We start from the raw sequence: 22332 nt of genomic DNA, 5'->3' as shown, positions 1-22332 counted from the left end.
AATGACAACCAGCTAATTCACCTGGAATTCTCTTTGATGAAAACAGAGGCATAACATCAGGAATAAATATATATATAAATATAAATATATTTTCTTTATTAGGATAAAAACTTCAGATCTTACCCCATGTAAATCAGAAAAATACTTATGTGAAAGTTACAAATAATTCATGCAACAACAGTTAGTTTAGATAGTATTAAAATACAAAGTAAATGGAACTTAACATTTGGTACTCTTTCTTTAGTATTTTATTCTATGACTCATCCCACTGGGATTGGCGTCAATAAAAGTATTTGAAGCTGGATCATAATAAAGGCACAGCAGATATAAAAATAACAATCCCTTCAGACATAAATAATAACAATATATTTTTCAGCAGCCAAGTAGACTGGAATTAATAGAAAAATACTTGCCGGTATTTAAGATTTTTTTTATTCAAATCTGTTAGAACTGATATGTTGGAAAAGGTGACCTTTACATTACTGTTACTATCTATAACATCCACACATTACTCATACACCTAAAACTGAATTATGCACCCTGCAATGTGCATAGATAGGCAGGTCTCTGCCCAGAAAGTTTATTCTCTAGATCAAGACTTGACAGTGGAACAATTAAAATTAAGAGAAAAGGAAAAAAAAATATATAAAAAACAAATCCTGAGCAATAGCTTGCCTGAATTATCCCTATTAGGCCATTTTTTAATTGTAGGATATTATGTGCACTGTATCTCATCATATAAGATGATTACGGATGTTGCTGAAGAAGAGAGATCTAGGAGAGAATGCACAAAGCTGTGTTTTAGCTGCAGAAAGAACCTCCTTCCACATTTGGCCACTTCATCCCTCATGAAAACACATTCATTCCTAAAACTTCAGGACAGAAGGAATTTTCCTTGCTGGTTTTGGTAATGGAGAGCAAAATACTGATGGAATAAGCAATTAGTAATTATTGTCCTTCCTGATGGAATAAGCAATCATTTTCCCATGTTGGTGTATAAGAGAAAAACAGAAGTCGGCCAAGAACAGAGATGAAGGTATGAATGCCATCTATAAAAAGAGAATGGTCATGGAGAAGGCAAACACGAAATGCCTGCTTCATCTCCTTCCACCCCAGTAACAGGGGCATGAAATGGAGCTGGCACTGCACACCTGAAGAGAAGGGAAAGGAGATGATTCTCCTCACACGTGCACAATTACAAAGTGCTTGATACAGGATGCTGGGTGTGCTAGGGCTGTGCATGAGTTCAGGGACAGCTTGGACAAGCTCGGGGATGAGAATTCCCTGGCATCTCGAAGGGATGGAGAGTCAGCATTTTGTTTCTTGCCACCTCCTACCCACATCCCCGATAATACTGAAGCACTTAACCCCATTAGAGTGCAAAGATTTCTAGAAGCCAACACAGAAGTGCTGACGTCTGACAATGCTGCTGAGCTCTGAGCTTTCCTGGCATTAGTAAACCAGCATAGAAAACCCATTTCATGCCTGTCAGCTGGGTAAATCCTCTGACTAATTTGTTACAAATACGAGGATACCTTGCTCTCCCAGTAACCTTGTCCTAAACGCTGGAGGAGAGCTGTGGTGTCTCACTGGCTGCTCAAAGGCAGCAAGATGTCACTGAATAATCCCTTCATGTGTTCTGAGAAAAGCCTGGGTAAGTTAAAATTCATTTGATTGGCTGGAATCGATCTGTAAAAATTGCAAAGCACACGTTTACACCTAGGATGTGAGACAGCAATGTCCTCATCTTACCCTTTATCAAAATCCCTTCAATATTTTTTAAAATCAAAAACCCTTTAATATTTTGTTGTTTTAAGTTTAACTTGGCCAAGTCACTGAATCTTGTAAGTGATCTGAAATCTGCACCAGCAGATTGCAGTTGAGTCCATCTTGCAGCAGAGGGTTCAGGTATGGTTTGGGACTATAAAACCAGGTTTGAGAAAGGCTTCTTAATGTAATGAGTTATTCACATTTCTTGAGCTCCCCTCAGAACATAAGCACCAAAATACTGCAAAAGTAAAACCTATAAATTCACATTTTTCAAGAATAATTTATTGAATCAACTAGATTAATTTAAAAGTTTGAGTGATCTGTTTGTGCAGTAAAACTTTCCTTCTGAATTGTGAAGAAATGGTGAGGATAGAATGAAATGAGGGTTTAGTCCATTCTATATAATAGAATTAAATCAGAGGGTAAGATTAGATACTAATTTTCTGTGGGGCACTTAAATTCTAAGAAATCAGCCTTTCTTTGTCTATGAATTCTTAATGATATAAAAACAAGCATTAAGTACTTTCAAATGTGATGCTTTATTAGAGATCTGAGTTTATCACACATCACTGTTCTGAGTTCTATTAACTATCACTGAACCCAGTTTTGTCCAGCATGGCCTAGGATAACTTGGAAGCAGATTGTTGTGTGTGTGTGTCTTTTAAACATTTATTCATTTTTGTTTACTTAACTTCTGTGGGTAACTGGTTAACTGATCTATTTGCAACTCAACAACAGACTTTAATTATATGAGCAGAGAATAACTCAATTTTACTGTGACTAATTCAACACTTTACTGGACTAACTTAGTCTCAAAGAGATGAATAGGAACTCCCTGAACTCCATACTAACCTTGATTCATAATTTTCTATTAGGGACACAGAGTTGGAACATATATTTTCTTCTACAATATATAGCTGAAGAAATCAACCTTTCAAGGCTAGCTTCATTAAAAAAAAAGGAAAACCTTGAAAATGCTTTTGTACCTAGCATTTGTAAGAATCACTTTAACCCAGTTCATATTTATGTGTGCCAGTTATGGACTAACACATCAGTCAGTGGAAAGGATTATACCAAAAAGGGAGTCTCCCCTTCCTGTACACCTTGTCTTAGGAGGTGTCAATAGTCACCCTTATACTTAAAGGGTTTAACACTAAAATGTGGAGATGCAGGTTTCTCATTTGTGTCTACACGGAATTATAGAATCATTTAGGTTGGAGAAGCCCCCCATACACCTACAGCAACAAAGATTTCTAGGAAAGTATGATCAGAAATGTGAACATAATAGTATAACAACAATATAGTACTATGTGAAATGACATCATTATCAAAACACTAAAAAATAAAATTACTGCAATTAATACAATTTAATTATGAAGATTCATGGTGATTGAATGTGGTGACAATCTGCCCCAGGAACTATTCTCCTCTCTTTAAAAGTATTTCTGTCACCTTTTCAAAAGAAAAGTCAGGTAATTCATCCGGCAGCAAAATTAGAGATAAGAGATCTACAAAATGAACAAATAACAAGGGATAGACTAAGCCACTTCATTTTTTTATCATTTTTCATATTTCTTTCTGCATTTTCTCAAGAGACAGTTTGAACCTTGCAAACACATCCCAAAACACCTTGTTTGTGTCTTCATGTTGCAAAGTGGACTTAGATATCGAACACAAATTGGAGAATTTTGCCTAAGACTGTAAGTTATTTAAGGCAAGGATCAGCAGAAGGATATCCAAGAAGGATAGTTTTGCTATTAAAACTGGAGTGGAATGCAAAGGACAGGGGCTCTGCCACTGCCATCGGTGTGATGTTGAGTCACAGCCTCACCTCAGCATCGCACCAAGATGAGCGCCCCGCTGATCCTGAAAGGCCCCGTGTTTGTTCAGGGTTTACATCACAGCTCCCAGCAATTTTTAGCTTGAAAAATAATAACCAACGGAGGACAATAACAGGCTGTTTGAAACTTTGCATTAAGTGGGTGGAGTCACGCAGCAACTGGTCGGACCAGGTTGCTGTTATCTCGGATGGAGGTGACAGAAGGAGATCTCCCTTGGCATTGCCCAACGCAGCTCCAGATGCAGCTGGGAATGCAAGTGCTGTGCAGCAGCAGACGGTGAGCATCCCTCTGCCCTTGGAGGGCAGGCACAGAGCTGTCCTGCTTCTCTCCAGGCTCCTCCGAGAGCTTCTGCAAGGTTCCCCACAGGCAGCTGAGAGGCTGGCCCCGAGATCTTGCTCTGAGCGTTGCCGAGGTAAAACACGATGCACTGGAGGCAGGAACATCTAAGGAACTGAAATAAGGATCATGGTGGTGAGGGGTGGGGTATTTGGTGAGGGGCTGAAGGACAGGAGATGGAAGCAGGACGTGCTTGAACCTGCACTTGGTTTCACAGGATGAACTCTTTGCTCCTGACAGTGTATCATGGACTTCGGGGGACTGGGAGGACTGGCCAGGAAGGGGATGCAGGGCTCTGCTGTGCAGCACTCTTTGGATGATCTGGGCATGACATTAGATTTTTAAAGAATTATCTGTTTTCCTTTGAAGATAAGTTGCTCGTGGTAGCAGTGAGACCGTACTTCAAAGACTTTCCCTGCTTCAGCTTGGAGTAAATGATGGGTTCCATTTACCCCACTGCTCACCTATCAGCTGGTGATTAAGTGATCAGGCAGATGAGGGCTGATAAGCATACGTGGCTGATAGCAATGATCAAAATGAGTTTTCAAAACTATCTGTATGATTTATAAGCACAAATTAAGTTTGTTCTTGATTTTTTTTTTTTTAATGCAATCATCGATGGCAATTCTGTGAGTAGCTTTTCTATGAAATCCTAGGACCAACTTCATTCCGTAATGTATTGTTGCAAATCCTGTAAGAATTTAATTTGCATGCCCATAAACTGCAGCTCTACAGAGAAAAAAAGTTTCTGTTTGTCAAGGACAGGAAGATGATCTTTAAGGATTCCTAAAGGATACCCTGTTTATGCAAAATCTCCATGGCAAACAGAAATAATCCCAAAGCTATTTTCATGAAACCTTACTATTTTTGAGGAAAAGTTGCCTTTTTTTGGATCTAACTCAGTAAGCGACTTAAGTACTGAGTTTTGAGGGGTTTTAATGGGTTGAGGGAACCCTTAGGTGAATTCCAGATTCTAATTTCAATTATGTTTGAATTGTGTTCTTATTCACTTCAGATGCTTGCAGTATGGATCACTGCTCTTTTTCTTCTCAATACAGCCAGAGGTGAGACAAATAATGAATATAGCCTACAAAGAGTAAAAATTATGTACAGCTTACAGCAGGATATTTATATTCTAGAAAAAGCCCGTTCATTGGAACGTATTTAACATAATTCTTCATTAGGATCACTGAGTCAAGCTGTGTCTTTTCCACTTTTAACTCATTACTTTTTAATTCTGTAAAGGTTTTTGCAGGTAGCAAACAGAATGGGAATCAGAAAGATATTTTTACGTCCAGATTGATACTGAAATTCTTGCAGAACATTTTCCTCCTACCCACCTTCAACTCACTCATGGTAGCTGCAACCCTGGTAAAGAGAGTCTGGACAGCTACACTTTGCTATGCAGAGAACAAGAAAATAGTCTTGGTCCAAAATACCTCTTTAAAGACAGGAAAGAATAGACCTTTTAATAGCAATAAAAATCACTTGGGATTTCACAACTGTTGTGCCCTAACAGTGTGGAAGGATGACAATTAATGGCAACACCCGCGTGTCACCTTGGCAGCATTACTGCAGGCACAGTGGGAATTGTGGAACCGGTCCTTCAGGCACAGACCACACTTCCTGAGGCTGTGCTTTGCTCTAAGCTTCCACTCACATTCCACTTTATTGCTTCCACTAAAATCTTATGGTGATAAAAAAATAAGGGAGATGTTTAATGTCCTTTGTGGAGCAATCGGATGTTTCTGTTTTAATGTTTTGGTTTCTTTTTGCTCCTTCATGAACTGTTGCACAAGAAATAACAATTTAGATAATCCCTGGATCTTAGGACTGATTTAAAGGACTACTCTGTGCTGACAGCTAAAGCTGGTTTCTTCCTTGGATCAAGATTTTATCGTCTTTTTCCAAGGGCTGTGTTAACAAAATATTTGACCAAACACACCCTGAGTTCAGCAGGCTGAGCTGCAGGCTCTGTCTGCAGCAGGAAGCGTTCCTGAAGGTGGAGTCTTTGCTACAAGCACCCGAGCACCACTGAGCCCTTCAATCAAAAATGCTCAGGAGTGTCATCCTAATCCAAACCTGGCTTGCTTGGCTTTCCTGCTGTAAACCCTCTCCTTCCAGCTCCGTGTGCAGAACCTGTGACATTCCCAGAACATTAATATCTTTCTCTTTGTGCACCCCAGGAAGGGAAGTTTGCTACAAGAGGCTGGGATGCTTTTCAGACAGCCCCCCATGGGCTGGGATCCCAGGGAGACAACTGGCAGGCTTGCCCAGCTCTCCAGATGCTGTGAACACGAATTTCCTTCTTTACACCAGAGATAACATGGTGAAACACCAAGTAAGGAGATGCTTTGTTTTTAAATGCTGACAGTGTACAATACATTCACTAAATTGTAGGGACAGTTTCTTTTCTCACATATTTTTGCTCATAAGACGCCCGGGAGAACCTCCAATTCTGTATTGGACACATGATAATTTTCTTCCACCTTTTTTCCTTTTTCCTCATTTCAGCTCTCAGGAGCCAGGTATATTTACAACACATTAATCACAGCCCTCTAAAACAAGTTATTACAGGTAAAAGGCTCTAGAATTAAGGGGTTTAATATAAATGGCAGTCACAATCAGCAGAGGTGTTTATTAAGTCACTTCAGAACAAGTCCAACTCCTCCAGCTGAGAGGGCCTGTGAGGTTTTAACAAATCAGTCTTTCACTGAAAGTGAGATGTCTGCTAATTAGTGCATGACATTCCCCTTTGAAGTAAAAAAAAAAATGTAAGAGCTAGTACTCAGAATTTCTTTAAAAGAAAATAATTTCTTCTTTCTCAATATACACTAAAATACCTACAGCCTCTGAATTTGTAAGCCTGGTGGGCTTTCCTATACAATATAAATGAAGCAATAAAGGTCTTATGCTCAAAGGAAAAAAGAAAGAAAAATAGGTATAGTTTCAAAGTCAACCACATAACACCTTTCAGAAGATGCTATCCTTGCATTTCTGTGGCCAAGTTTGATAAAAATCTTGTACTTACATGGCATGTTGTACCAGTATATCACAAAGCATTGTACAAAAGATGCCAGTATCATTAGTTCAATTAACCAGAAGAAGTGAAGCATTTGTTGAAGTGATTAATTGATTTCCCTTCTAAAGGCAGTTTAGGAATGAGAAATAAGACTCATCTCTTCTGGGTCTAGAACAATGCCTTAACCATTGGGGTACTCTGCCCTTTATCAAAATGTACAGTGGATGGAACAGTCACATCCTTGTCTTTGTTGGTTGTTTGACTTTCTTGGCACAGAAAATTTCAGCTACAAATCCTTCAACTATAAAAGCTTCGAATTTCCAAGCGCACAGGAAAACTCGTTTCATTATCCACGGCCACCTTGCCGGGGCAGACCTCCCCTGGATAAGCAGCATGTGCAGGGTAGGTACAACCACTGTGTGACAGTCGTTTTGCTTGTATTTGAAAGTCTAAATATCCACATCTGACGTAAAATTCCCATGTAAAATTTACATCTCTGTTGTCTTGTTAGTTCAGGGGATACATAAGGAACACAAAAGTCAGAGCGAAGCCCAGTTCCATGTGGCCACTGTCTTGCTCCTGGCTATGAGTATAGTGCACTTCAGCCTTCTGCTGAATGCCCTTTTGCTGCATTTACCTCCACAGGGAAAGCTATAATAAATTGATTTTTCAATTCCTTGCCAATAATAAAGGGGGAAAAAAGAGTGAGTTTTCTCACCTCAGCAAAAGGTGACAAGAAACGTGTCAGTTTGAGTGACACATTTGATCTAATAAATCCAAAAGGCTTTGTTCAGCAGATTGGTTTCATTCCACTCTGGCACATTTTAAAAATTAAATTGTTTCAGAATAAAAAACAAAATTGGAAAGTTCTTTTGGCAGAAATGTCTAAATAGAATATTTTGGTTATAATGTATGAACTTCAGGGCTGGACAAATCAAGCACATATTTGAGAATCTTTTTAGATGATCCAAGCATAAATAATTTGAAGAATAAAGCTTGGACCTATTTTGGTAACAAGGGTACTGTCATTAAGAAAGGTTGGTACCTTAGAGCCAGCCAAAGCATCTTGGATGGAGACAAGAGCTGAAGGAGGCTTGTGAGTGTCCTCTAATCACTGGTTCCACTCTGCCTCCTTGTGTTGATCCTCAGCATCAGTAGGAATTACTAAAGATGTGTCACCAGTCACACAAACAAAACAAAATATGGTTCACATATGCCCTGCTGCAATTGGAATTGAAGGCTGTTCCCTTCTCCTCTGTTGTTTTCCTGCTCCCCACCAGTTCATGTTCCACTCTGAAGATGTGAACTGCATTTTGACAGACTGGAGGGGCGGCTCCAGCGGTCTCTACACAGACGCCGTCAACAACGTCCGCATCGTGGGCGCCGAGCTGGAGTACCTGGTGAACTTCCTCGAGGTAGAGAAAACACCCCTGGGGTGTGCTCAGCCCACATGGCAAAGGCCGAGCTCAGAGTGGCACCTTTAGGCCTGACTCAACAGAGCCAGGAAGAACAAGAAGTACCCAGTGAAGCCAAAGAGCTCCAAGCCCACACAAATGAAAATACCTGCTTTAGTGTCGTAATTGGCTCTGAAAAACTGATGTGGCTTCTCAGCAGTTCAAAAGGTTTGAGAATCTGGAATGAGAAATTAAATCCCCTAGATTTAGGGTATTGGGATAAGATGGTAAATAGCCATGAACACCCTAAAAATGAAGAGGGGTGGGATGAATGGGGTATTGCTTCTCTTCAGATAGAGATCCCATCACCCAGAACTGTAACTTTCCACCAGGACACTCATCTCCATTTCCCAGTGATCTGGCCATGTCCTTCATGGGGACATGCTGCAGAGTCACTGGCTTGTATAGCCACACTGTTTTTTCTCCTTTCCATAAACCTTCACAGAAAGAGTATGGCTACTCTCCTGCCAACATCCATTTCATCGGCCATAGCCTTGGAGCACACGTTGCAGGGGAGGCAGGCAGGAGGAAACCTGGCATTGGAAGAATAACAGGTACTGCAGCTATTTCAGCTGATAAAACCTGATATTTCCACACAACTTAAGAGAACTGAAGAATCACTGCTGCCTTATAAACATACAATGCAGAATGCAATGTGCTGGTTTGTCATAAATAACAAATTTATGCGTTATTTGTGTCTAGCCAGCAAGTTAGACACAGTCACACATTGCTTTTTTCAAAAACTTGCTATTTTCTGCTTTTCTCTGCACAGACATTGCTTTGTCTAAGCCATACACACAATGAGCAGTCACATGAGCAATTCAGGGAAACCAGGATCAGAGCTGTGTTTGTTTGTCTCCAAAGAGACCTCACTGGCACTGAAGGGATACCATTTTCAACCAAGATATTCTGCAAATAATAGACTTTTTGCTAAATAAAAATCCGTAAATAAATCTACATGCTCAGAGTAGCATATGGAGATTTCATATTTTTCAATAAAATGACCAAAAAAACCTCAAAAAACCAAACCTCTTCTTCTATCATGTTTCCCAACAGTAAGCCAAGCAGCCATCAGCATTCTACTGTGCTGCAATGCCTTCAGTCAGCTTTCTGTTAATACCCTGCCTGTTTTTCCAGCTGTGGACCTCAAAATGGATTTTTATATGTGGAGTAAAGGCAGAAATGTAATCACATATGTAGCTTACCTAACCTGTATGTGATATATACCTATCATTTGTTCAGTTATTTACTCAATCAGATGTATCTCCGTTCATTTAGGTTTGGATCCAGCTGGGCCCCTTTTCCAGTACACTCCCACAATGGTTAGGCTGGATCCTTCAGATGCAAAATTTGTTGATGTAATTCATACTCATGCTGGTCATCTTTTCTTTGACTTTGGTAAGTTTTCATTTAAAGGCTGCCACTGGCACACAGGTTGGCCACAGAACACCTGAGAGTGATCTGCCATGATCCATTGTGCATTTCAGCTCCAGGGATTCTTCAGACTTGTGGCCACCTGGATTTTTACCCAAATGGTGGGAAGAGGATGCCAGGATGCAACCAGTTTCGTGTGCCTCCTGCAACCAGGAATATCAATGACCTGATGAGAGGTAAATCTATTTTACAGAAGTGGTGTCTCAATATAAGTTACAGTTAGAAACAAAGGCTGGGATAAGGTAAGACCTTTATACAGCTTAGATTTGGAAAAGGGAGACAATGCTCAAAAATGGAACATTTAAAGCTGCCTCTGAAATACCCTCCAAATTTCTTTTGTACTAACCAAGGCAAATTCTAGATGAAAACTTCAGTTAAAGCATGCAAAATTGTACATCACAAGCTTTCTAAGAGCCTCCCACTGTGCTGGCAGGCTGACCTCAGTGGGAATTCCTCACATGAAGGACTGGTAAAGTTTCGTTCATGGATAATCCAAAAATTAGTATTTTAAAATCTGAGCTCTCCTTCTCCCTAGGAAGATATCACTCCCAATACTCCTGGGATTCATTCAAGCTTTAGTCTTTTCAAAGGGAACAGCTCAAGGTTAGAAATATAAAAGATGATAAAATGACTGTTCCATTAGTAGTTCTTCAAAGAAAGCTGTGCAGTTAATCAGAATTACCCTGGGATCCAGTACAATAGATCCCCAAAATCCTGTCTTCTGATCCTAACCTACAGAAATGAGAACATCTGTTATTCACAGCTAAATGTTTTGAAATCCCTACCACTAGTTAAATAATTTGCTTTCAAAAATGTTCTCCCTTGGAACTGGTCAGGAACTTTGTAAGAAAGAGAACTGAAAGCTGGCTGTGCTCAAAGTCACTTGGAATGAAAACACTTTCCAACTGGAATGCATAAAAGTGTCTGCATTTAAATCAAAAAATTAAATATTTTCCAGAGACATTTCACAAGGCTCTTTGCAATACTTTGTCAAGAAGGCGAAACTCAGCTCTATTGAACACGAGCAGATGGAGTTGGTTGTTCATGCAGCTCCTAAATATAGAGATGGCCTTAACTCCCTCCTCTTAGTTAAACCTTACTTTGTTTGGTAACCTCTCTTTTGTTTGCTGATGTTTACATTTAGGTAGTGGTTTTATGCATGAAGTGCTTTAGAAATAATATTTAGTGACTTTTTCCCCGCAGTTTTTGATGCAGCAGAAAGGCTATAGGTTTCAAGTGAATTTGTCACTAACATAAATTGAGCCAGCTGTAAGAGCTGAGGGTTTAAAAGCACAAACCCTTCTGAATTAAAGAAGGAGCTACAAAGAAAACATACTCAGGAGTCTTTGATGATGCAGATTATTCTCAAGAAAAACAGACAACAAGTACTTCTCAGAGAGATTTCAATGTGGCATTTCTTTTCTTTCCTTATGGAAAGAACAATGTGTCAACTGGTCGACACACACCGCTCTATCTTTAAGATGCATAAATATTGTCATTAGGGGAAATTTTGATTTCACTACAAACTGTGCTGGCTTGCAACTACTTCAGTGTCCCCCTGACCTCCCCCTGTGGTTTGGTGAGCCCCCACCACGAGCTGAAGCAGAACAGAGCTCATTTTTATACAAACAACCTAACTTGGGTACATTGTGCTTTGATACAGGAGAGACCTCGGAATCAAGGAAGACAGCATTTGCTATAAGGGATGTGTAAATATAACCCAAACAGCACTTTCTTCCTTCTTACTGGCTGCTTATAAATTTCAGTCTGATGGGAAAAAGTACTTGTTTCAAAGAGTTCTGACAAAATCAAGGATAAACTGCCAAATATCCTGCTTTTCAGAGGATTTCACACAATTGCTATCAAATGACTGCAGATTTTCTAGCACTTAAGAACACCAAAAGCCACTGAATTTAAAATAATTGCTAAAATTACCTTTAATTCTTGAAATTAGTGGAAACTGTGATTTTACAGAATACCATGTTGGGATAACTGTAAGAAAAGGAAAACTACTTCATTGTAACTACTCTATGCTTTACAAAAACTGTAGCTATGAAATATTACAGTCTTTGAAATATGAAAGGGGAATGCTCCCAAAGGCTTCTTGTTTCACCTTGGTGCATCTCCACCTCTGTTAAAAACTACCTCTTTCCAACAGAAAAAAATAGATGTAGGCATAAGTACACTGTCTTACTACAAAATCAAATAATTCACTCTTTAAATGTCTTTTAATCATTGCTATTTCTTTTACCTTAGACATCACTATATATGCAAGTGCTTTTGAGGAAAAGAGAGCCCAAAATGTTTCTTTAGCATGGACTTCATGTTAATGTATTGCTTTAATCACTTTTTACCTGTTGGGTTTTTTATTGTTTGGTTTGGTTTTTTTTCCCCAGCATACGGATCTTTTGGATGTGGCCATAAAAGAAGTCTCAGGTATTATGTTGAGAGCATCATCACTCCAAATGGCTTTGTTGGGTATCAGTGTGACACATACCGAGAGTTTGTGTTGGTAAGTACCACGTCTGGATTTATCTGAGGGCCTATAGCCCTGCCCTTCTTCTTTTAATAATTTCTGGGAATACTTCTGCAATTGGGATCATGTGATATGGGCAGAGGGGACATTTAGAACTACATTCAGACTGCCTTCATTCAGAACATACCCAAACCCAAACAACTGCACGATAGAGAAGTGATGATGGTCATTTAGCCTTTTTTCATCGAATGCACAAATAACCAAAGGTTCCAAACAGAACCTCCCACTTATCAAAACTGAACTCCCTAAATATAGCAATGCTATTTTTTCTGACTGCAGTTATTCTGCTTTCATGCTTATCTTTTTTAACCTTTTTTTAATGGATGTCAAGGTCTTGATGTGATTGTCTGATGTATGTAGGTAGATTAAATTCATTAAGGCTCTGCATGGGAATAAAGGATAAAGAGCTGACAGAACAAATCCCAAATCAAAACCCCAACCTTCAGTATTCCTAAACATAAATATTTTTACCATATGAGTGAGATATCCAGCCAGACCCACTTGGAGATGTGGTTATCCCTCCTATCCATCCAGCAGAAAACCTTCCAGTGGACCATATGAAAGATATGAATATATTACTTGGATTTTACAGATCAGGTATTAAGGCATCACATTCTTTATGGTATTTATTTATGGTCTGTGCAAGACCACAAGGAATTAGGCCAGATTTCCAACCTGTTTCTCTGTGATTTTCAACAAGATGAAATAAGCTGACTGACCACCTCAACTCCTTTTTCAACCACTGAGATTTCAATACTGAAGATATGATCTGAACTGAGCAGCAAGAACCTAAAAAGATCCCAACCAACCCAATAAAAACCTGGGAAAAAGCTGAAATACCCTCACTTCTTAAAACTTAAGAAGTGAGATTAAAATAGATGGTATCTTATGACATACATTTTTATTTTCCCTCCAGGGAGACTGCTTTCCATGTCCAGAGGAAGGATGCCCACTGATGGGTCATTATGCTGATAAGTTTTTACATAAAACTGCAAAAGAACATCAAAAGGTTTATTTAAACACAGGGCCCTCCCCTCCATATGCTCGTAAGTGCTCATTTTGTGGTGTATTCCAAAGTGGCAAGGAATTATGTGTAAAAAAGGTCCTTACACTTCTGCAGAGCTGTTGCAGTTAATAAGAATGAGTTGCATTCCATAGAACATCTAGAATTTTAGGTGTTAGGAACATGCAGTACCAGAATTGTTTGAGAAAACTGAGATAATTATAGAAACAGATCAAATGATGCTCATCTTTGGGTTAAACTTGGTTATTACATGATGGCAAAAATTTTATAAAGCTGAAATTGGGAGGAATTTTATTCTGGAAGTGCATAATTTCGAATTTTAAAATGTTGCATTGTTTTTATTGGCAAAAGTTTATAAACTTGGGAGCATTTCAGGATATTTTTTCCAAGCTCATCGAGTCAAAATGGCAGGGAGCAATAAAAAATACAATTTTAGTTTAGTAATTAATGTAGAAACAGCCACAGGACTGGGAAATAGGAAAATTAATAAACGAACTGCAATTTATCACAGGTGGTTTTTGTTCTTAAGCACATTTGTGCAATCCTTTTCTCTCTCTTAGAGACACTGAAACATGTAAGAAATTTAACCCTTAGGAAAGAAATCTTACAACTGTAATCCATTTGACTTTGCTTTCCAAGGCTGGCGGAAAGAGATACACGTCAAAGTCTGTGCAACAGAAACCATGAAGGGAAATATAGATGTGGCCTTGACTGGAACTAATGGGTTCAGAAAAAAATATACCATTGACAAGTAAGTTTAATGTGCTGTTGAAAACGTGGCTCTATCACTGTTACCACATGCAATGGATACACAGCTGGTTTTATGTGGCACCTCGTTCTGTGTGGTCTGTGATTTACACTGGTAATAAAAGTAGCTGAGAAGTGACTGAAGTTCCCTGTGCTGCAGATTGTGGTAAAAATCTGTTTGCTGGTCCCTCTTGCTCTGCATTTTCCTTTGTTCTCTGAGGTTGGTGTTAGCACAGCAAAGTGGGCAAGAGCTCCGTGGCTGCTGCTGGACTCAAACATGGTTTGGTGATCTCTGAGAAGACAAAGAGCTCAGTGATTTACAGTAATTATCCCCTCCTCTGGGGAATATGTGAATAAGAAAGTTGCAGCTTGCCCATGAACTGTGCTGGAGTATGGGATTCCTGTCCACTCAACCTGACCTTTTCCAGCAAATGTGAATTTAAATCTCACTAAACAGATGCTGGTCAGCAACCCAGCTTCAATATTACAAACCAAACCTCCTCTGTGTTTGAACACAGCCCCATCACTGGTCTGTACCAGGAGCAGCTTTGGTTATAAATAAACCGCTGCAGCCACAACCCCGCAGATAATTTCAGTGTTAATGTCACATTGCAATGTGTGTTCTGTTAGAGTGAACAGTGATAGCACAGAAGGCACAAATGTAAACTATAATTTTCAATTTCCTTCATGGCTGAGAGCAACCAGAAACACTGACAGAACTTTTCGACTTGGATTTATTTGAAGTTAGATCTTATTTTTCAAAAGTAACATCTAGAATAAATCATGGCAATACTGACAGACGCTGTTGCTAACTGATGTGTGTTTTCATGCTGAAAGACACAGGAACTTCAGCAGATCTATTTAAAAAGTTCATAAAATTCTAACAGTAGTATTCAAAGCCCCAGCTTTCATGGCACCCCACAGCTCATCTCCCTTACTGCCTGTAGTCAAGATTTCTTTTCGCCCTCGTTTGTGTAGAACACAGAGCATCACTTCTGTGCTTTTCTTTTGGCAGGGGAACTTTCAAACCAGGCAACACATACTTGAACTACATTGATACAGAAATTTCTGGGAACATTTCAAAAGTTGAGTTTCTCTGGAAAAAGCATCTAGGTCATGTTGACAGAGGCTGCATGGGAGCTGAAGAAGTCAGAATAATATCTGGGGAAAATGGAAATATGTAAGTACACAATGTAATGATGTAAAGGTAGAAGTTTTTCTCCTGAATTGCAGTTTCATGTGCCCAGCTCTCCATTGGCACATGGCACAGCACACAGGAACAGCTCTGCAGGGTTCAGCACTGTCCCTGCCTGGCAGGGGACTTCATGCTGACTCCAGCCTGAGCTGATGGGCCTGGCAGCCCCTGGCATCTGCAGGATCTTAGATACACTTTTGGAACACACCTTTTGGTTAGTTTTAACCAAAATTAACCCAGTTTATGTGTCCACCCCACTCTGTCAGGTAAACCAAAGTGTGGTAAGTGGGGAAAATGGAGGGAGAAAATCCCTTCAAAAGCTCCTATCCCAAATGAAAATGCTAAGAGAGCCTGATCAAAAAGGCAAACACATCCTAACAGTTAATAATTAGTCATGAACTAGTAAGTCTTAAAAAAAAATGATCACACACTATGTTCTCAGTCTACTGGAACTTGTGCTGTGACCTAACATGAAATAAAAGCAGGGTTTATATTGATTATGTTGGCTAGCATATGGAAATGTCCCATTTTACTGACAAATACTTCCTTAAACTCTCTCCCCCTTCCCAGGTCTGTGTTCTGTGGGTGTGGAACTGTACAGCCCAGCATGTGGCAAGCCCTGGCTCTTTGCTGAGGGCTGGGAATGCCTGGAGCACTGTGGAATCCTCACCAGCTGGAAGAGGGCACTGCAGTCAGCAGCAAAGGATTAACGAGGCTCCCTCAACAGATTCGGAGAAATTTGCAAAGCCCCATATAAAAGCTCAATTTCCAAGTTAGTGCTGTCACCTGTTCTCCATGCAGGGCAGCTACACTCCTGTGAACTTTGGTTACAATGACAGAAAACACATATGTTACTAACAACCAGCTGGAACTCTTTTCTACACATGAAACAGGCATCTTCTTTATCAAACCTGCATTGTACTACTGAGGAACTTGAATTTTCTGGCAGCCTTCAATAAGAAACTATTTTCTCTTTGCCAGTGAAACTGAATTTTCCACCTCTGCGTTGCCTTTGTGACAAGGCTGAAGTCAGACTTGAGCTACACCATTTGGATTAGCATTGCCACTCCAGATTTGTCAGCAGTTTGATTGTAGTGGTTAGCAAAACCAGACCACTAAGAGTTATCAGCATCAGCCAAAATAAGCTAAGGTTCCTTTGTTTCAACACGAGCTACCCAGAAAAACTCTTCCATTTTTTAATTACCAGCTGTTGTCTAAGGCATGCAACTGATTTTTGCCTCTGACGTGAGGTTTATCCTTTGGGTGCAGAAATTATGTGTACCAATCACATTGGGCAATTCTGTTGTGCCCCATCCTGACAACCAGCTCTTCCAGAATGCCTCCAGTGAGGTTCACCAGGAGGTGTTGATGTGTTACACAAGGCTGAACGTGGCTGAGGAACAGGTGTGTTTCAAGTTATGCAGCAACACTTTTGAGAAGTCAGAGCCCTGTCACCTCCGTGAGGTTTGCTGAAGGAGCTTGCTCAGGATATTTGGTAAATCAGGTTTCTGTCTGTCTGTCTTCAGCACCCTGTGTTTGTCATCTCCCCACGAGCAGGGTGGGACCAGAAACCATCTTGAGAGGGAAATTCATCCTTCTCTCCCCCTTAAGAAAACTTCTTGGCAAGATGCCCTTCTTGAGCAAGAAGGGGATCCCCTCTCCTGTGCATCCCTTGAGATATTAAAAAATCCCCAGGTACTTCTACAGGGTTTGGAAATATCTGTAACTGGGAATCACAACATCTTGAACATCCTCCATAAACCCTGCATGGCTCTCTGCCCCGGAGTTGCACAAATTAAGGAGACTCTATTATTTTGCCTTTCTTACAGTCAGGAACTGAAGCAAAATAAATGTAAATATTTTTCTCAGGATCACAAAAATCTGTGCAGCAGGGGCAGGAACTGGGTTTTGTGGCATGACAGGAGTGTGATTAGTGCCATGTAAGGCATCACTCCTCACAGGAAGGAAACAAAGTCCTTTTGTACTCAAGACTTCCTTAAAGCCCATCCTCTCCTGCCTCCATACTTGACTGTGCCCCTTTTGCAACTCTAAAAAACAATTCGATGTTTTTATGAATAATAAATCATATTCTTTCAAAAATGCAAGTTTCATTTTGTTTAATTTTAAGCTATAGGTCTCAACAGCCTTCTGACAAAACGTGACAGTTCATTTAGGCTGCTGACTGGTGCTACAAGTGTGGCACAGCTGATTAGACCACTTAAAAATATGCATTTTCTCACCCAACTTTTTCAGCTAAAACTAGAACATTGCATTTATTTCTTCCCTTTGTGTTGTTCTGTTTTCATTCTTGTCATATGCTATTGCTTGTGTTGATTCTTATTCTTTGGTATAGTAGATATCAACGCTGTCCCTCTTTGCTAATATATTTTTAGACAGAACAAGAGGGATTTATTTTTATGAGATAAAGGTGAAAAAAACCACACTGACAGCTGCTGTGCTTTGCTGCTGGCAAATAATCTTACTCCTTGTTTCCTTCTGTAAGTAAAATTTAAAATTCTTCCTGGTATGAAGTCTTTGGATACTATCACTTCATATTAATGGTGGTAGTCCAAATAATGCAAGGGTTTGATATTTCTTGAGACAATCTGCCTTTGACAGAGCTCTGGACAGGCAATTCTTTCATTTCTTTAAAACAAGGTAAGCCATCTTTTGAGAACAATTTAAATTGAATCTTTAAAATGTCGAGACACACCACTCGATATGTTTGGCTATCCTGTGGAAAGGGAGTGCTTTTAAAAATCATTTCTCCAGGGATTTAAAATTATGATTTGCATTCTGTCTTTTACATTATTTGAATATCATGCCAAATTATAAGTGCTTCAGAATTACAACACAAATTTAACTTTATACTCCTTAAGCATGTGTTCACAACAAAAACTATGCCAAAGGTAAATTGATAAGAAAGCCATTATGAAGCTTTCAGCCACAGTCAGTTTGCTCTCTTATGGCACTCTTTTGACAATGGGGCAAACAAACCTCTTGAGCTTTTTATGGAAAAAGGGACAGCAATAATTAGCAATCCCAAATATGAACTATCTGTCCACTTACATTATCTTTATGTACTTTATATGTGACAGAAAAATAATTTTAGAAGAAAACACACGTTTGTCATAAAGGCATATGTGCAGGTGTGCTAAAGGGAAAACAAGGGCCATTTTTGTCAGAATTCCCTGATAGCAAAAATAAAATACTGCATAACACACCCACTTTCTATTCTTCTCAAAATCACAGCCTATCAAAATGCCCCTCATAAATGTTTGTGAGCCCAAAACTAAAATAAGAACAATAATTAAAATCAACTAAATAGGACTAGTAGACAGAGACCTCAGCGTTCAGATTGTGCAGTTGTCTCTTTTCTTACTTTTGATGCTACCTGAATCTGTGGCTTTTTAGATTTTGTCATGCTTCTGTAATCCACTGCAATACATTGATAAAATCCGTGCAAAATAACCAGAAATTTGCATGAATAAGCCTTCTAAGATCTTCTGGTGTTTCATCTTTGTGGGGTCTTTTTCCTACAACAGGTTCCAATTCTCAAATATCTGTCTTACACAGAAGGTTAAAAAAACAAAAACCTTTGGAAGGTAATTTTACTGAGACTTTAATGCAGTCAGGGTATTTTGTGAAGCCCCTGGGTCTAACAGTTGTTTGACAAAGCTGCTGGAACAGAAGCAAAACCAAAAGTGTTTGCACATTCCCAACATTTATTTGAGTTATTCTTCCATAACCAAAGCTGACTGGAGTTGGGGTTGCCACTAGACTGACCTATCACTGATCCATCAGTAAATCTGTCTGGATGGAGTCTCTACAAAACTTGGGGCTCTCTTATTCCCCTTTTGTCATTACACAGTGTCAGGGACTTTGTAATTTCAAGTACTCTCCAGGCTGCTTTAAGTAGTTCTGTTTTCAGTAATTAGGGAGCAGAAATTGATAGCATGCCCAAGTCTGTTTCTGTGGCATAGTTCCAGGACAGAACAGAGCCAATAATCTTTATCTTCCAATATCAAGGATATAAAAACTTCCAGAAAGAGCATGCCTCATCACCAGCCCTTGCACAAACAGAGCACGCCCATGTTGCTGTGCTGAGGAACACAAACCTCTCCCAGCTGCCAAAGGGGTCTTGCAACACAGGAAGCATAAGCAATATGTGAAAATACAGGCTGGCAGTGGTGTCATCCAGAGCTTTTTTCCTTTTTTTGTGACACTTGGAAAGCTTGGGACCAAGTGATGATGGCCAGAGCTCTGGAGCATTAGCTTTGTTCTGAGCCACTGGGCTGTAGGTGAGCTTCCCACAGCCATGCTTTTATCGAAATGAATATTCAAGATTGGCATCTACTTTTCAATTTCCAAGGCAAATCTAAAGTTATTCCCTTTTATCTCACTTGATTCATTCAAATAAGTTCAGTACTCTAGTATTAATAGGAGATAAAGCATTCAGAATAATGAATTTCACCCTCTTCCCTTTTAATTCTGTCCATTACTTGTAAAGAAAATCTGTCTCTCCCTAGGGACTCCCCTCTGCCTTGGGGAGGGCATCTCCTCATCTGCTCTAAAACTCCCTTTTCTGGTGCTATTTCCTTCAAATACTATATTCCATAAATCTCCAGCTCACAAAACCAATAGTTAATATTAGCTTTCTTTGCTTTGAGTGATTTAATTAACAGCCAGCATGTATTATGGAAAATCATAAATATATATAACTTCCAAAACATTCCTTTAATTGCTGCTGTGTGATACTGGATAGGATATACAAAGGTTAATTGGGTTTGTCTCTATTCAATTTAAAATTTGTTCACTTGATCAGAAAGAAAACACTGGAGTTAAACAATTGAAATATGAAGTTAATCTCTTATTCTTGGCCCTGCCACTCAGATGCTGCAGGTAAGATTTCCCCAAGGAGCTGAGGGTCTTTGTCTATACACATTAACAATTCTCTAGAGAATGGAATACACAAAGCTACTTCCAGCTGACCTCCATCCAAGCTAAGAAATTCATTAACCATCTTCAATCTAAAATTGAAATGAGAGCAAGAAAAATGTTGCTTTTACAGATTTATACACTTATCCTTCTATGAAAGCCTCAGTAATTTATATAATGCTGCACTTGAAACACAGTTTCTGAGATTCCTTCGGAGAACATGATTCTCAGTGAGTGTTTTGATCCTCTCTTTCCTACCTATGTTAATGCCACTGCTACCAAAAAGGATTTATGTCCTTGATAATTCTCAGGCTGACATTTATAAAACCACTGGATGTGTTCAATTGCACATTGTCAGAGACAGCTGCAAAAGCCAGGCTTTTCTTCCTGCCCACAAAAATCTGTTTTCCTCTTAAGACATAGAAACAGGCCCAGAAAAATTAACCATTCCTAAAAGAAGCTACACCTCAAAAGCCTACAAGATGGGTTAGAAATTACTTTTGCGAATTATTCTGGTTTGTTGTGCTGGCTCACTTTAATTTAATCAAACCACTGTGTATTTGCTCTGAAATACACGGACAGTGAAAGTCAGTGGCACTGAGTGTTTCAGCACTCACACAGGAAGACTAACTTTGTGGAAAGAACAGCAAAATATTTGAGCATATCCAGAAATCCTGGTCCCCTAAAAAAATGCTTCAAAGGGGTCTGGTCTCCACACAAAGATGTCCATCAGAGTCTGAAGGTGTCTCATAAACAGAGGCACCAGTTTCAGTGGCTGCTTTGCATTTAACTTACATGCCAGAATTTTGGCACTAGGCACATGAGGGCACATGGCATTCCTCGTCTCTTTTCCTTGGCTCCCCAAACTCATCCCTCCCCAGCCCTATCTAATTGTTCTGAGGAGATAAGTGTCCAATAACTGCTGCCAAATCTCCATCTTCCAGTCAATGAAGGTAGACTCGAGTGTCAAGAATTTCTAATTAGCTGGATCTCGTCTGTCTTATCTGAAACTTACACACACATTGTCAGTGTAAGCAGAAATTAAATATGAGATGCAGACCCCTGGCCAGTGCTTCCTCCCAGGCTTCTTTCTAATGGTTATTTTCATGCATGGCACTGCCTTGCACCACTCCACCAAGAAGCAGACCCAGACTCAAACATTCCTGCAGGTGCCATGTGCCACAAGGAGTGACAGACACTCTTTTTACACACAGTTTTTACAATGCCTTGCAGGCTGACTGCCCTACATAAATTCAGTGCACACAGAAACATTCTTTTGGTGTAATTTCTGAAATATCTTCTTTCAGGCAATGCACATATCCCAGGACCACAAATTGGCTCCTTATGTGAACCACAAATCCAGCCCAAGTTACTTCCTGCCCTCAGGCACTTGCACCACTCCTTGATTTAGGGTGACAGTGGCTGCTGCAGAGCTGCCAGAGCAGGTGATTATGGCAGCACCCATCCTGCAGATAGCACTGCAGGGACTCCAGGCCTTGCTCAGGAACTGAAAGAACTGGGTTCTGACATGGCTGTGACTCACAGTTTCCAGAGCACACAAGAGAATCTGGGATTTACGTGATGGACAAGTCATGAAAGGATGAATGACATGATTATCATCACCCCATCCGTCTCCTGAAACAATTTTGAATGAAAGTGCTCGTGGTTTCTCTGATCTAGGTGGATCACAATAATGCCAGTTTACATTCAGAGCATGCCAGCTGATAACAGAGCTTGGTACAGACACCTGATATGTAAATCCCACATGGCTTAAGAGGACAGAGATTGGACAAAATGGTAGTGGGTAGACAGAAATTGAGTAACTTCACTAGTAAAAACTCAGATACTTACCCCTTATAATACCCCAGATAATTGCCCCTAAGCTGTAATTTTCATATTCCTTTCTCTTAAAAGAAGCTAGTCTTCCCTTGATTAAAAAAATATATATATATGTATATAAAGAGGTTTGATTGTATGAAAAAGTACAAGGGTTTGCTTTGACAAGGCACGTTCAGCACACAGCCAACAGAGACAG

The 22332-nt window shown here is 39.7% G+C and overlaps 1 protein-coding gene across 2 annotated transcripts; it reads left to right on the top strand.

The window, feature by feature from the left end:
- The first annotated feature begins 3642 nt into the window (after positions 1–3642).
- LOC134555097 (pancreatic lipase-related protein 2-like) lies at positions 3643–16112 on the top strand. Of its 2 annotated transcripts, none has more exons than XM_063406450.1 (13): positions 3643–4023; positions 4963–5011; positions 6134–6288; positions 7246–7371; positions 8250–8384; positions 8869–8977; positions 9702–9821; positions 9911–10033; positions 12254–12369; positions 13310–13439; positions 14057–14168; positions 15180–15344; positions 15930–16112. In XM_063406450.1, the coding sequence occupies exons 2-13, from the start codon at positions 4963–4965 to the stop codon at positions 15991–15993; spliced, it is 1404 nt and encodes a 467-aa protein (XP_063262520.1). In that variant the 5' UTR covers positions 3643–4023; the 3' UTR covers positions 15994–16112. The 2 variants fall into 2 exon arrangements, with proteins under 2 accessions (XP_063262520.1, XP_063262519.1); XM_063406449.1 differs by having other exon boundaries at positions 3644–3887.
- The last annotated feature ends 6220 nt before the right edge of the window (positions 16113–22332 follow it).

This window comes from Prinia subflava, chromosome 9 (assembly GCF_021018805.1).
Source record: "Prinia subflava isolate CZ2003 ecotype Zambia chromosome 9, Cam_Psub_1.2, whole genome shotgun sequence".
NCBI lineage: Eukaryota > Metazoa > Chordata > Aves > Passeriformes > Cisticolidae > Prinia > Prinia subflava.
The sequence above is the reverse complement of the archived record's forward strand: the minus strand, read 5'-3'. Positions and strand labels throughout refer to the sequence as shown.